The sequence below is a fragment of the Pocillopora verrucosa genome, chromosome 9 (assembly GCF_036669915.1).
Source record: "Pocillopora verrucosa isolate sample1 chromosome 9, ASM3666991v2, whole genome shotgun sequence".
Taxonomy (NCBI): Eukaryota; Metazoa; Cnidaria; class Anthozoa; order Scleractinia; family Pocilloporidae; genus Pocillopora; species Pocillopora verrucosa.
The window spans coordinates 19,886,021-19,902,505 of NC_089320.1; the positions used below are offsets into that span (position 1 = coordinate 19,886,021).

The 16,485-nt window shown below is 37.7% G+C and overlaps 2 protein-coding genes across 3 annotated transcripts in view; both read left to right on the plus strand.

Annotated features, from left to right (window-relative positions):
- The first annotated feature begins 584 nt into the window (after positions 1-584).
- LOC131793642 (myophilin-like) lies at positions 585-6,721 on the plus strand. Of its 2 annotated transcripts, none has more exons than XM_059111077.2 (6): positions 585-725; positions 3,745-3,878; positions 4,334-4,400; positions 4,940-5,044; positions 5,514-5,546; positions 6,271-6,721. In XM_059111077.2, the coding sequence occupies exons 1-6, from the start codon at positions 678-680 to the stop codon at positions 6,295-6,297; spliced, it is 414 nt and encodes a 137-aa protein (XP_058967060.1). In that variant the 5' UTR covers positions 585-677; the 3' UTR covers positions 6,298-6,721. The 2 variants fall into 2 exon arrangements, with proteins under 2 accessions (XP_058967060.1, XP_058967061.1); XM_059111078.2 differs by lacking the exon at positions 585-725 and adding an exon at positions 2,894-3,020.
- Positions 6,722-8,771: 2,050 nt separating this feature from the next.
- LOC131793604 (cation-independent mannose-6-phosphate receptor) overlaps positions 8,772-16,485 on the plus strand; it is a 31,856-nt gene continuing 24,142 nt past the window's right edge. Inside the window, exons 1-7 of the mRNA XM_059111031.2 lie at positions 8,772-8,922; positions 9,062-9,332; positions 10,132-10,300; positions 11,728-12,026; positions 12,981-13,245; positions 13,801-14,529; positions 15,672-15,838. Of these exons, the coding sequence (XP_058967014.2) occupies positions 8,804-8,922; positions 9,062-9,332; positions 10,132-10,300; positions 11,728-12,026; positions 12,981-13,245; positions 13,801-14,529; positions 15,672-15,838 (2,019 nt within the window). The 5' untranslated portion in view covers positions 8,772-8,803. The remainder of the gene's footprint in view (positions 8,923-9,061; positions 9,333-10,131; positions 10,301-11,727; positions 12,027-12,980; positions 13,246-13,800; positions 14,530-15,671; positions 15,839-16,485) is intronic.

Genomic DNA, 16,485 nt, shown 5'->3' on the forward strand with positions numbered 1-16,485 from the left:
TATTATTATTTTTTTTTTATAATTTTTTTTAACTTAACGATATGTCTGTCTAGTAATCGTATCTCCCACATACTGCATGGCATCTGGGTGGAGGGGCAGGGGGGGGGGGCGGGGAAGGTGGAAGCCTGGAAAAATTGCTTATATACCACGTTGAGAGTTTCTAAAACTGACGTTTCAATATGGAAAATGACTGCAAAAGACCACTGCAATTGTTGCCCACAGTTCGGCCTCTTAGCCATGCAACTATAGATCACTGGAAGAGTTGACCAGAGTCATTTCTTCTGGCATCGCAGGTTTGATGTTTCTGAGAAGATAAAATTTTCCTTTATGTTGTTAAAACGGTGTAAAACTCAAAGATAGCAAAAGCTTTACCTTCCCTCCCCACCTTGGCTGGGAGAACACGAACTTGAAAATCAAGCGTGGAAATCTCCCAGAGACCTCTTCTTTTGTTTGGTTTTGTTTCTCCCCGATATTTCTTCGTATCCCTTGACCAGAGGCATGAGGCTATGACTGTCTTCATGTGAAAGTCCACAGTTTCCGCGGAAGCCTGTGCACGTGGCGGTAAGTCGTACCTTAGACGGGCGTGACAGAGGCGTGACACATAACATTTGCGACCGACACAGTACTTTGCTTAATCGACAGATTATTTCGATCGAGTGCTCAAGCCTTGCCCAAGGATGGCTTTTCGACCGTTTCATCCATCCGCAGCTGACAGTAAAGGCAAGGTAAGTTCTGTGGCTGAAGTTTTAGGCTCTTTTCTCAAAGATGTACTAGTGATTAGAATTCCTTGAGCTTGAATGAACCGCTTAATTGACTGTTTACGATGAAGCTCTTCAAGGAAGGGCACCAGCTACCATCTGGTTGTAGAATTATCGAACTCGTCAACTGATAGTAGACTAATTCTAGTTTATCTGCATTTTCCTTCCTATGTAAACACTGGGTTGTAGAATTTGAAGGTTAAAATGTGCGAGCGTGGAGCGCAGCATGGGAACGATACAAATATTGTTCCTTCTTTTCTCGATTGACTATGAAAATCATTTGTTTGGGTAAATTGTCTGAGGTCATTTTTTTGATCCGATTTGAATGTAACACCTTGGAATATTTTTGTTGAGTTAATCACAACTGGCGATTTATCAAAATACGGACTTGTACAAATTTGGTAGTAAAACGGCTTCCCACAAGAGGCAAGTGAAATTGCAAGTCACGATGCAACATTTTCATCTGTTCCTTGCTTTCGGCTCTTAGTGGTAGATTTTACTCTCAATCGGGAAAGAAATTCTTGCCTCGAGAAGTAAACTGTGTTAGTAAATTCGATATCTTCTTCGGGATTGTTCCTCGGGATTTTTTTCGAGGTTTTCTAGACAACAATAGATCATTAGTACTTTCACGCGTGGTCTCGAATAAATTATTTAAGGATTAACATTTGCATTCACAATACAGCAATACTTTTTGTTCACCAACTAAAACAAAGCATAAGTCACGAATGCAGGTTTGGATTATGTGTGATTTTTCGTTTACACGATAAACTTTAGAACCATAAAACTTAACAAAGAACTGCTTTCTTCTCTTGAAACCACATAAGACTAATCCGTCGCAAGAACGCTATACATATTGACTGAGGTAATTAAATATTGATCGAATTGCTCAAACATGAGTTGACTTGAGTGACAGCAAGTAACTGGCACTCTTTTTCCCGCCATGAATTTGGGAAAGAACACCTGGCATATATCTTGCAGATCATTTGGCCAGTATTGTGTTTTTCTCGCTTCGAGACTACCAGACTCCCCAGTAGAGTTGAATGGGTCAAAACATCCCGATAGGATGTCAGACTTAATCAGTCCACTTAATCAGCTTTGCACAGTGTGATTGCATGTATGGAAATGTCAAGATAGCCGACGCTGATTTTGGGTTTTCATTAATGCGTGTAACCACTGAACCAGCATGCATGGAATTTCGACGGTGGTAAACTCGCTGAGTCTTGAAAAAGCAATTACCTTCATGTTGCTGCTGGAAGGAAGAGAGCAGCGAAGCAAATAAATAAAAAGCAAAACGGGAAAACCGAAGAATAAGGTCAATGTCATCTACGTTTTGATGGCCCGTGACGCACACCCCAATCCTCACGGGTAAGGGAAAGCTTGTTGTTTTGCTTAGCTGTTGTTTCCACGTGGAGGGGGTGGGGGATACGGTGGGTGGGGGGGATACGGGGGGTGGGGGATACGGTGGGTGGGGGGGATACGGTGGGTGGGGGGATACGGTGGGTGGGGCGTTATTGTAGGGAAATGTTAGAAACTTCCAAACCGAAACTGTACTTTTGTCAGTTGCGGTCCCTAGTCTTCTTTTCCGTCTTCAAGAGAGTCCGAGAGCGCAATCATTTCTTTAGCAAATTACACAAGATTTTGTATCAAAACTTTCACAACTTCCAAAGATACAGAACAATTACAAACCTCTCGAATACGGGCTTTTGAGAAACTCTACTATGGGACGAAATCAGTGAAATGGCCTTTCTGGATTAGAAAATATTGAAGTCTAACAAAGAGGTCACTTTTAAAAGTTCAAATATTTATAGGTCAGATACCAGCAACTGGAGATGGTAATAGCGAGGAAAGGAGAACTCGAGAGAGAGGCACCCCTTACGTGGACGTTTAGGCGGCCAACATTTTTTTAAACCTTTCCCCTACAAGTGCATTTTCAAAGCCATATCTGGAGTAATATAGTCGTTGTTTTTCTTTTTCCTTTTTTTTTTCAGCTAACAATTACACCGTAACTCTTTGGCACCGTAGCATTTGCCCTGTGACAAGTGCTGCTTTTGTCATGTAAATTCACTCATCACAGACCTGCCCAATGATGCTAATTGTGAAGCTTTTGTTTTAATTTTTCTTATTCAATTCAATGCAAATTATTTTGGGCTTGGTAAAAAATAACTCGCGCGAGAAACTCGAGTAGGTACATTCATTACAATTAATCGTCTATATCAAACTTACTCGCGCTCCACGAATTCGCAGGATTCATTTTATAGTAAGGTAGAGTTTTAAACTTTTTTTTTAACATGTGTAAAGTTTTTGTATTACTACTGTAAACATCCTAGCTTTTGAAAATTGCATGGCCAAGCATGGCATCAATCGAGCCTGTCAGTAACGATTGTTGGTATCAGTTCAGATACTTTTGTTTAGCGAGAAAAAATTGCGACCAATGTCCTCAATTCGCTCTAATTCTACTAACTGCGTTGGTTTTTAGGGTTTTTAAGGAGGTACAAGTCAGAGGACGTCAACTTTACTTCGCTAGATACGAAGCAAACCGAAATTGTTTTAATGTGGATAATACCATGTACAATTATTCGCTAAAGAAGTTGGCAAGATTTTAGTTACAATCCCGTATGTTATTGTGTATACGGTTCTTTGATAAAAGAAAGCGGTGACAAAAGCAATAGATTACTTTTGGAACTGCCGCTTTGTTTTGAGAATTGTATAGAGATATCCGAAATCTCTCTCAACTAATATTCGCATGTTTGACTCTGATTACGTTCGACGGAAAGCGGAATGAAAGCTTCTTCTTCAATTAATTATTTATTACTGTATTTTCATCTAATCCTATTCAGTAAAACTTTCAAAACAAAACTAAAGAGGTTTTAGAATAATCACTGTGCGTATCTGCGGCGAAAAATTCGCTTATTTTTACTTTTTACTGATCTATAAAACAGCATAGACTGAAGCTTTAAGAATTAATATTTCTCAACCTGTCAATTAGATGGCCTCTAAGTGGGACAAAGAGACGGCGAGGGACATCTGTGCTTGGATTCAGAGGGCCACAGGAGAATCTGTCCCCTCGGACGATCCTACTTCCTTTGCTGAGACGTTGAACGATGGTCAAACACTCTGCAAGTAATGTCTGAGTATTTTGTTTGTGTAGTCACAGAGGCATGAACGTTTCAAATTTCTTTCGCTTATTTTTCAAGACAAAGGTTGCTTCTTTTTGTTTTTCTTTGACATTTGGCGTAGGAAATCGTTCACTTTTTCGTGCCGAATATGTGCTCTAAACCCATATTTTGCTCAGATAGGCAAAAACTTGCTCGATGTTGCTAAAAATTGCATAAATGTAAAAAGTTACTCAAACGTTGCTGAGTACAATAGGAACAGGCCTACTTACCGACCGAAATTGATTCCCTGACGCATGCCCGACGTTTGACCTCTGTGTTGCCTTAACCAATCTTCACACGGATACTTTACTAATTCGGAAACTCCTATTTGGAAAATTATTTTCAATTCAAGTTGAAGAAATTCATGTTACTTAAACTGTTACATTGGTTTTTTTCATTTTTATCTTGCGATGAGTGAAGGCTAGCCAATCAGATAAAACCAGGCGCAATAAAGAAAATAAACAAAATGAAGATGCCATTTCACAAGGTACGTCGGTGCAAATTTGATACGTGTCCATCGTAGAAAATAGTCGCTTTTCCTATTTTAGGATGGTTATACTTTTTCCCCTAAAGCTTTTCTAGACTAAGAACAGTCGGGAAACCGGGAAAAAATAAAATTGATGTCAGCGCGCCTCCTTGTGCTTTGGTGTTCTGCGCTATACGCTAACATCGATATTTTTTTTGCCTTTTGTTTTGGTTTTTTTTTTGACCTGCGGCACCGATTTTGCCGAGAAGGAGGGAATGCTCGCACTCTTCAGCTTTTTAAATTTAGTTTCAGTACTTTTATTTCAGTTTCGAGTACCAATTAGCCTACTTCAAGTAGAGACGTTCTCATCGGTGGAATTGGCGACATAGAACATACCAAACTACATACTTGTATCAATTCGGTTATATGAGATTTATTTGTAATAAATTTTGCCAGTTTCCTCAATGAATACATCAAAGTATTTTCTCCTGAATTCATATTAGCTGCAACAATATTCTATCTCATTGCTCTCTTAAACAGTTTTTTGATCCTCTTCGCAGATGGAAAACATTGGGTGGTTTAGTGATTTTTTGAGAGAGTATGGTGTGCAAGCGGAGTATATATTTGTCACAGTAGATCTCTACGAGAAACAAAATGTTCCACAAGTGAGTCAATACTCCGTCGTTTTTGGGCTTATAAAATGAAAACACCCTTCAAAGTTAAAGATTGTTAAAGTTCAGGGTGTATTTCTACCTTGTTTCGTGTTAAGGGAAATATCAGAAGAAGCCACTAAAAACTCACCAAACAGATGCAAAACTAAAACGACTTGTTCACCCGCATTTTCCCGAGCTACGAGCAGTTTGCTTCATTTTATTTTGACTTTTCATTGGTTCTAAGAGTATTTTCCTTTCTTCTAGTTTTTCGTAGCGATAATCTTGGTTTTGTTTTTACGGCACTCAATCAAAGGCGCTCTGAGCAAGCAATAGATCAATTAATTGCAATTAGCCGACCCCGTATCCTCTTCCGTGGCCCGAGTCAATTTGGGGCACCTTAAATTTTCTTCTGAATAAAAATACAAGCGTTTTGAGTACTTGCCTGGAGTTTCTCAGACTTTGGAAATTTTTTTGTTTGCAGGTTCTTATTGCTTTGAAATGGCTGAAAATAGAGGTAAGAGCTTAATAAATATATCTGCCAATGTTGTCTGTAGACACAATTTATATAAAGTACCCAAGTTCACCCCGTATGAAATTCGCCCTCACCGAATTCGCTCCCGGGTGAAGAGATGCACTGTGGGAGTTAAGTGTTTTAATCAATAATGCAACCCAGCGCACTGAACACCAAGTCACCTCTGTTCTCAGCAGGGAAACAAGATGGCAGGTTTAGCTTAGGAGCAAGGCGCTGCCTTGGTTAAATAATTGTATTGATTTTTGAAGCGAAAGGGCCGTCAGTTCTGAGACTTTGAATTATTTTAAAAGGCTGTGGTTTTAGACGCAGGAGGGAAAATGGAAACGAAAAGGAAACAAAACGAATCCGGACGTGCGAAGGGAGTGGGCCCAACAGAAGTTTAGACAAAAAGAGAGAGACACTGAGTTATTTTTGTAAAGTAGATTTGCGGGAATTGCAAATAATGAATTAAGAAAAATTTCGGCTAGATATTTTTAAGATGCATAACCTCCATTTCAGAGAAAGAGAAGATATAATAAGGACTGAAAGTTGTAAAAAGACTGAAATTTCAAAAAACATCGAAGAACGCTAAAGTTACAAAGCCTGCCCTTGGTACAAAAGTGTGCTATCCTTTTTAAGGAAAGAGGCCACCAAAATTTATATTTTGGATCCTTTTTCATCGCAATGTAAAAATTAAGTTAATGTCAAGTTAATTTTTCTCTTTCAGTCGGAGAAAAATGGTGTCAAGCTATGAGGAACCATTTTCAAGCTCTCTTTGGCGTATATTGTAATTTTCTCTTAGACATGTCTTAGATTTTATTTTTCATCTGTTTCATGAAAAATCATCCGGTTTCAGAGATAGAGCTTAGCAGTGTAAACGTTATTCAGGGCTTTTTTTGTGGATGATGTGCCTTGTCGTAGTTTCAGTCTAAAAGTATTGTTTTTAAGTTAGCAGACAATTTTGTCGGCCGCGAGGCTGGAAGAGTGGTTAGACAGTATCATATTTATTTTGGAATTTACCTTTCCCGTCGTTGACGTGAAGATAAATTCACTTTAAGTTGAGGTCAAAGTGTACGTGTTGGATTAGAAAAGTAATTTTATGTGTTGCAGTGAAGAAATAAGTTATGAAAGTTAGGCAAAGAAGAATTAAACCTGAAGTGGGTCCACGAGTTATATTACCGCACGGAGAAAAAAGTAATTACTGCCAATCGCAGGAAAACATGTGTGACGTGTCAAACGCGGGACTGGGGAAAACATGCAATCAAAGTAAGCGCGGGAAACGTGTAACCAGTTTCAAGCGCAGTTGCGTGCGGGAAGGTATGTAACTAGTCAAAGCGCGGCAAATTTTTCACCAGTCTCAAGCGCGGTTGTGCGCGTGAAGATATATAACCAGTGAAAGCGCGGGAAAATTTCTAACCAGTCTATTACACAGTTCAAGGCGCGGGAAAACAAAGCCAATGTTAAGCCCTTTGTGCCCCTATTCTCTCTAGTTTTAATCGTGGGAGAATATGGAACAAGTCAGTGCCAAGGGCAGCAAGCATGCAACTAGCTAGGTGTTGTAAGCTGGGAAATACGCAACGGTGACAAGGAAGGAAATGCGCAATTGGTACAGAAGGATGGGAAAATACAAAAACGGTATCGAGGTGTGAAGTATGCAATCGTCCAGAGAGCGGGAACTGAAATACAAAGACGGTGCCGAGGGCTGGAAGATATGCAAACTTTGCAAATCTCGAGGAAATTAACTTTGAACCTAAGTTAATTGTAGGAAAATGTATACGTGTAAGGAAGCAAACATAGAAAGCTGTAGCAGTAACGTTGGGCGAGGGATGCGTACTTACTCGCTAACCACGGTCGAAAACAAAAAGAAAGAGATTCGGAGACTTGAAGTGCTCGCCGATTTAATAAAATCATAACGTTTGACATATGATAAGGAAGCTTACTCCAAAGCGCAACAGTTAAATAATTATTGTTCCTCAAAAAATGACTGCCAATTTATAATAGAGCTGAATTTAAAATTTTGAAATCAAAGGCGAGAATCAGTCAATAACGCTTCATGCAGGGGTATTCATCAGTGTGTTGTGATTTATTTTCCTTATCTATAGGAGGAAGTTTGTTCGGTTTCTTGAGACGCATCTGCATTTCAGTCGAGTCCAAACCCAACATACTCTCCATGCTTCTCCTCGCGGGAAGGGGATCCACGTTTCTGGTGGGTGCTTCCGTTGCGAGAGAAATTCCATTTCTGGAAGGGGGGGTCTCTAAATAAGACGGGTACAAAGAATGAGAGAGTTCTTCTTCGACTTTAGTTGCTTTCTTTTTCTTTCTGGTGCGTGTTTGATGGGAAAGCTCAGATCCGACTGGCAATGGAGGTCTTACTCTTGTAACGTAATACTCCTCATTGTCGCTATTTTCTGCAGAGTCAAGAGCACTGTGCATTGCTTCAAACTCTGGAGAAAAGTAAATTCTTGTCCTATGCCTCAGTGGTGGACTTGCTTTGGATCTTTCGACAAGAACAGGAAACGTTGCTTGCTGAGTTTTTTCCTTCCAGCTTGGTTTATGGATCTTTTCTTTTCGTCGACGCCTTCGCGCGCGTTTTCTTTCTTTCCTCTGTTCCTCTTTTTCTCTCCTCTGCTCCTCGTCATATTTGGGAAAGTGATACATTTCTAGGGTCTTCCTATTAATTCTTTCCCGAAATTACGGAAGTTCCTTTTTTGGAGGAGAATTTTGCACCTGGATCTCTCTATGACGACATTGCGCGCGCATATCACTTGGTTGCAATGACACCATGGAAACGCGCCGTCACAATTAGCGGGAAAAAAAAGTCACAGAGAGGGAATAAAATTAGTTGTTGCCTGTTGGAAATAACTGTAAATTGTGTAAGGTTACCGGCTCACCGTTTTTACGTTTAATTTTGGAGTGGCGGCTTAGAGAGGGGAGCACGAAGTGCTTTGTCACGTCACATTTAGTGTTACATCAGCTCTTTTCCCATTTTCGTTCCCCAGTCCTCCGTTCCTATTCCTGTTCAAGTCAAGTCCGCCTTATTCCATCGTCCATTTACTTTCCAGCATCGATTCATTACCACCCAAGGTACGTAGTGCCTTTCTTTTGATGTTTTATGTTCTATCTTATCGTCGTTGTTGACTGCGTTTGTTGTATGTAACTGCACTTCCTGTTAGTCACGCTTTCCTTGCGTTCGCGTGACAGTCACATGAGAATCAGGTTTTGTTGGTAACCTCAGCATTACGCATGACTCAACTGGCAAGATGGCGGCTCATTGGAGGGTCTTTCAAGTTTTAGCTTGTTTATTTTTGTTCTATGGGTTGTACATACACGCAAATCTTCCGAGTAAATGTCAAATATCAACATACTCTATCACAAATTGGTAAGGAATGTTTTTTAAGAGTTACACGAGAATTGCACATCTGATGCCAGAAGGATCGAAACTCGGAAACTTCCGTAAGCGTTTTGGTGTAAAACCTTACGTCTTAGTATTTCTCTGCTTCCTTCTTTTTCCATTTTAGGACATGGAAGGTTATTGGAAGCAAAAGGGAATATTATATTAATGTCTGTGGAAACGCTAAAGTCAAAAAAAAAAGTTGTCCTTCAAAGGCTGCCGTTTGCTCGCCGTCATCAGCTGATAGTACTACTCTTCAGGATTTAGGCTCTAAAAGACAGATAAATGCAACAAGGGATTCAGGCTTCGATTTGATTTTTACTGGTGGACAATGCAACGAGATGGGAAATAATAAGGCATGGGAAACCAACATCTTTATGAGATGTGGAAAGTTTCTGGTAAGTATTTGATCCAAATTTCATCATCACTACCATTATCTTTGTTACATCCATTTTGAAATCATTGGTGATCCTTGGAATGTGATTGGTTCTCATTGTTGCAACTTATTCATGATTCGCAGACTTTTCCTCAGCCAATTAGGAAGTTGTGCTACAAATTTCACTTCACTCAGTTTACTTACCATTATTTATTATGGTAATAATGATTATTATTATCACAATCATTACCCGCATTGTAATCATTATCATTATACTAGTTATGATTATCCTTGTTACTGTCTGAGTGTATAGTTATCCTTGTGATGATGGTTGTTTTAGTGATATTCATTACTGTTTTTACTAGATTACCTTTTACATTAAATTTAAGATTAAAATGAAATAGCTCTGTATTAAGATATTTTCTCAAAGCTAACAACTGTCCTGAGCTTATCATGATTACTTGCTGAACCTTCATTCTGACAAAGGGATTACGCCTGAAACAACAACTTAAGAAACTCTCTATGGTGACATATTTACATTGTCAGCTCAGAGGATTAACCAAATCATCTTGTCTTTATCTTTAGAAACTCCTTTTTTTTATTTTTGGAATCTGTAATTTTGTTCTGGCTAAGATATTAGGATGTGGAACCTGTTGAAAAGATGTTACAAATAAATGGGAGATTTCTAAAAGAGTTTATGGCTGCCTTGGGAATAGTATGACTTGCTAATACCAAACATTTATAAATTCAGTGGTGAATTAAAAGGACGTTGTTACAAAATCATTATATCCTTAATGTATTCTAATTGTAAAAATTTATAGGGATCTCCTCAGTTTGTGGATCTCTTTGTGGGAAAAGAGAAGTGTGTGGCTGTTTTTGAGTTTGTTACTAATGAGGCTTGCAAAACAAAACCTGGACCAGAAATTCCTTGCTCGCTGTATGGAACAGACAAGGAAATAATAGATCTAACACCTTTGATCAAAACAGAAGGTAACATTATTTTATTGATGTTTGTTTTATTCCAACTTAAAAGTTAGGTGGACTAGTTTTACCTTGGCTGTCTTGAATGTCTTAAACACCCAACCTTTACTTTCCAAGGCATTCATTAATCCACTATAGAACTGAATTCAAAATTTAAACACCATGCATACACACTGTATTCTAGTAAATTGAAACGAATTTTAAACAGAGAAAGAGCTATTTCCATGAGCTTGGGAACATTTAAAAGCTCAATAACTAATCACAAAAGTTCCATGGATCTCTGCATGAGAAACAGCTCTGACAGGATTAATTTTTTTATCCAACTACATGTAAGTTCAACATGTTTTGCTGTCTAGTCAATTTACCCGTCTGTTTTACACTTTCCTTAATTTGTTGGACACTTTTGTCACACTTGCTTCCCAAATAATTGCTTGAATTCTCCTTCTTTCTGTAATCCAAAATTTTATTTTGTCAATTACATTGTAGCTCTAATCAAAACACGATAAACACAGTTTGCACAAACGTTTGAAATCTTCCGTGCCAAAGACAATTTAATCTCATGTTTCATGCTCATTACATGACATGAAGATCAAGCATGTCAGATTGAGAATTATTTTGTCTTTCCCAAGCTATTTATTGTAAACTTTTGTTTGGTAATGAAAATTCGAAGAAATATCGCTCTATGTTCAGGCAAAATGATGCAAAGTGCAAGTGAGAATCTTCACAAACTTTTGCACAAAAGTGCAATGAAATTTGGAAAGAACAATTAACAAAATTTGGCAATTTTCATTTGCATCACTTTTGCAAAATACTTTTGTCTAGTGATAGTCAATTCTAAAACTCTCTTAGCTGTGAATGAAAATGCTCATCTCATCTAACTCTAGTTTTTCTTCATGTTTATGCACTCTTTTAATTTACCCTGTAAGTACTGTTTTCATAAGCAAACTACAAAGAGATGCCCTTTTAATTCTCCTCTCTAGCTCTCACACATTTCCATGTAAATTAGTTATGAGTATTTGGTGTTAGATCAAGATAACAGCTTCTATGTGAGAAGTCTGAGTATTCTTATCACCTGTTTGCTGATAATGTTTGGATATTATAAGGAGAAGTTACATGTTAATCACTTAATGCAAGGGCAGTAACCTTTTGGCCCCTAAGAGTGACTAACATCTAATCTCTCCTTATAACAGCACTCCTAAATTACACACTGAGGTCATGAGAATATAAGAAATGATCATTAGCTAAAGAGGCTCTTCATTATTGAACAAATTCTCTTTGTCAACACCTTAGGAAATGTATAGAGCACAGTATGGAGAATATAGAGACTGATGTTTGGGTGCAAACGGTTTGGTTAGATATTTTTATTTCATCATGAAATGATGTTATGATATTTTTATTTCATTATGTTTATTAAATTTTTTATTGGGTTTCTACAGGTGGCCATGAAGTTTCATCTTCAGATGGAAACTTTGTTTTTTACATCAATGTTTGTAGAGGAATAAAACCTAAAAAAGATGATAACATTCATTGTCCAGCCAACAGTTCTGTGTGTAGAGTTGATAAAAACCTTCAAAAACCTGAAGATGTTGGGAGCATCTCATACACAAGTGGCCTTATACTTCGAGACAAGAATGACATTGTCCTTGTTTACAACACAACAAAGACTGTGAGTGGCTGCCCAAAAAATTTGAATCCTGCTACCACGATTACCTTCAGGTGCCCAGGCAGGAATAGGGTAAGCATAAGCATTGACAGAATTATTGTGTATGTGCTTATGATATATCTCTCAGTCAGTACTTGTTCTATTATTGGTTATTATTTCAAACTGAAAAATCTGGTCTCTAACTTACTGTAAAGACCTCAAACTCAGTAAGTAACAGGTATTTATCAACTGAGTGGGAAGGCTAAATGGTGAAATATTTAGCACTAGGTTAGGATGTACATGTACAGATTGAGCGTAGGAATGTCTGTATGTCATGTTGGAGAGCCAATTGTAATATTTTGCAGAACCTGACATAGTCAATAGGTATTTTATGATACAAATACTGTTCTCTATTTTCTTCCTTTTTTCCTTGTTTTTGGTATCTTTTGGGGTTCTAACAGGCCATGCAGCTTTTTATTGCTCATCTTGCTTCATTATGTAGAGTCTCTATATACTCAGGTATTTTAAACCTTTTTTGAAAAAAGACATGTGGGGTGGCTTGGGTCTTAGAATACAAAGAATGCTTTGACTTGAAGAGTTATTTTACCAATGGTTGAGAGGCCTTGACAATAGTAGTGCTGACAACAGAAATGATAACATATTATGCCCCGCAAGGGTGATTCTGAAAAGTTGTACATACTTTGGCCAATTGATGCATGAGAATGAATTTTGCCAATTTTGTTCTTTTAGCAATCCAAAATCAAGCTTGGTCTTGTTACTTTTAACTATTGCCTTTCTAATGGCAAGTTTTTCAGCCCAGTGAAAACTAACTGCTGGACCTTGTGTCATCACTTTTAGTTTTGACAAAGGTCATTTCCTTCAACAGTAAGGGTATAGAAAATGAATTTTACTGTGTTGAGTACCATTTGTTATTAAGTATCCTTGAAAAATTGAGGTACGTGTAAAAACTGAAACCTTGAAACTTGAGACTTGAGGATTGAGTTGAGTCATATAACTCATGAGTGGCACTGTATATATTATTTTTAGGGTGGTAAAGGCCCAGTTTTGACAGAAGCTAGTTATTGTGCATTTGAAGTTCTTTGGGAGACAGAGTTTGCATGTGCGAAGTCCAGTATCCTGGAAACCACAAGCTGTGTCCTGAGCGATGACTCTGTCCACTTCAATATGACAAAGCTCGCTGCTGCCAAAGAGGATGACTACCAAGTTTATTATAATGATACTAGAGCTGGCTCCACAACTCAGTACATATATTACATTAATGTTTGCCGTCGTCTGAGCTTTCCTTGCGAAGGTTTGTTTCTTGGGTGTACTGAAGGGCTTCATACAGGACAAATTGTCAGAAGGCTTTTGGAAGAATGTTAATTGTTTTCAAGTTTTTTTTAGCAGGTTGCACCTAGTTTGAAAGATAGGGTTGTCTAGCCTAAGTGCTTAATACATGTATGTTGAATATGCATATAATTAAGGTAGAAGATATGTATGCTGAAGCAAATGAAATGGGCCAGAGTCGAATTGCAATCATCTTATTTTTAAAAGGCTCAGTCATTATCTCAGTCATAACTTTGAAGTATTCTCATATGCAACTGTCTGTACTGTATCTTAGTGGAAACTCAAACTTTTTTCACTGTTAACAGAGTGTCTGCTTCTCTTTATGCGGAGAATGTACAACATCCTTACTTGAAATGTTTGCAAAATGCTCTTTTGGTATACAAGTTAATTCAAAACCACTGATGAATTAATATCTTGAATTGGTATAAAATTACATGATGAGATTAGAGCAACAGTTATTTATGTTCAATTGTGTTTGAGACCACTGAAATTTAAATATGTTATATTTTTTTTCTGTTAGGATCAGACTCAACGGTTTGCCAGGAAGTGAAAGATGGATCTTGGCGAAAGTCGCTTGGTATTATATCAAAACAAACTCTACGCTATGCTGATGGACAGCTGTCTTTAACCTATGAGCATGGATCTGCATGTAGAAATGGGCTCAATCGAACAACCATTATCATGTTTATATGTAACTACACAGCTGAGATAGGCACAGGACCTGTTTTTAACAGTGAGAGCTACTGCTTTTACTACTTCAACTGGGAAACAAGATATGCTTGTCCACCTAGCCGTCGCACAGGGACTCAGTGTCGTGTTGTCAGCCCTTCGGGAGTACGCTATGATCTTTCTGAGCTTGTGCGCATGGAAAATTCCACCAACTGGATTGCGGTGGATGGAGAGAGTATCAGTGCTAAAAGAAATATTTTGATAAATGTTTGTGGTCATGTGACTGGCCATCCTGAAGCCAAACAGTGTGATAGTTCAGCAGCTATTTGTATGATTGATCAAAGCAAAGGAAAAGTAGTAAGCCTTGGGAAATACACAGAACCACCTACTTTGAATCCAGACAATTCTATCAAGTTGGTTTATATTCAGGGTAGTGAATGCAAGAAGGACAATGCAGGAAAGAGTGTATTTATAAGATCCACAATAACATTTTTATGTCAGACAGGAGATTTGTCAAGTCCCCCTGTTCTGGTCACGCATACATCAGATGAATGTCATTATGAGTTCATGTGGAGGACAGGTAGATATAGGGGTACAGTTGAACCTCGATTATCTGGACATTGATTATCTGGATTTTTCAATTATCTGGACTTTTTCTCTGGTCCCGTTTTTTTCATGAATATTAATGACCTTAGATGTTAAAAACTTTAGGAGGTAAAAAAATTCAGAAATTATGCTAAAAGTCAGGAAAATTGTGTTTAAAACAGTGCATTACACACTCCGCTTTCGAAAGATTGAGCGCTTGGAGACAAAAAGAGACAAGAAGCATTCTAATGCATTCAGCTGAATTTTGATTGGTTCAGTATTGTTTTGTTGCTAAGGGAATGTCATGCTTGATCAGTTCGATGAGCGTGGGTTATGTAAACACATGAGACGATCATAACTCAATTGTCTTATTAATATTCACATTTTCGATTATCCGGACTATCGATTATCTGGACTATTTACCCTAGTCCCACCGAGTCCGGATAATCGAGGTTTGACTGTAGTATTTTTGGTCCTTGAGTTGTAAGTGTTTTTTTTATTGATTTTAATAGAAAGTGTAAAAATGTAGAGACTATCATTCACCCTTTGACCTCTAAGACTGACCAGCATGACTACATGTAGTACCACCTGTGGATTAAATATGAAGAACATGAGAGAAAAGGATCAAAAGTGATCATCAACTAAATAAGCTCTTGATTATTAAACAAATTCTTCTTAAGTTGCCGGCACCTTTGGAAATGTTAAGAAAATAGAATGGAGAATATGCATGCCGATGGTAGGGTGTAAAGTGTTAATGGTACATGAAGATGGAATTTTTTTGTGCATGTGCATAGTGCCATGTTCTGTTTGCTGTTAGTGAGTTGATGAAGAATTTAGACCAGAGACATACATTTAATGTGAAAAAGCACTTTGTTGTAAACTCCATTGTTTGAAATTATATTTCAAGTTACTTCCAAGTGGTAACACAAAAACACGTTACTTCCTTTCCTGATTTTCAACTAGGATTAGGTGATAAAGCCCCTGTGGATTATAACTAATGTTGTTTATTTATTTTTTTCTCCTGATTCTTCCTTCCTTTTTTCATGTATGTAGTGTATAGCTCTCTAGTTAGCAATGATATGATTACAACTACTTACAATAATTTACTGTTTTTTGTTTATTCCATGATATTACCAGCTGCGGCATGTTCATTGGGTTTGAATGTTGGCCAGGACTGCAGAGTGGAAGATAAAGATGCTGGTTATGTATTTGACCTTACTCCTTTGGCCAAAAAAACTTGGGGCCAAAAGGACTTTGTCACAGCTGTGAATAATATAAATTCACAATACAAGTACCGATTGAAGGTGAGAAACACCCAACTTAGCCTTCATATGCAATCTATGGTCATTTGTTTCTTACTTGCAGTCATTTCATGCCCAGGAGATTTGTAATAACATTATAATAATATTTATTTCTACTGCGTAAATTCAACTATGCAGTTTTCAAATGCACCTAATTTGTACTTAAAATGAGACAATTCAATCCAGTTTCCACTTGTCAAAATACCTCACCTGCTGTGTCAATTGTTGCTTAGACAAATTAGTGGAATCAAGCAATTATGATACAAAAAAATATATATTTTGTGTATACTTGTGACCTTCTTAAAAGAAACAACTAAATTATTGCCCGGCAAAAGATAAGTGTGATATTTTTATTAGACCTTTCTCTTATTTATACTTTTGACTTTCCTTCATTCAGTGGTTGCGTGTCAAAATTGGACACCACATAAACAAAAATTATTTAATGCAGATAATATTGCTATATAACATAAGAAACTGACCTTATGTAAAACTTATTTAACATTGAATATAATTTATGAGAATGGATATGAAATGACTCAACTGGGTGGGTGAGAATGGTCAAGGGAATTAGATGTACGTAAAAGGCTAAATTTCCTGAAGTTCCCGAGCACCAGTGAATAAAGGCTGCTAATAGTGGGGGTTGATTATTT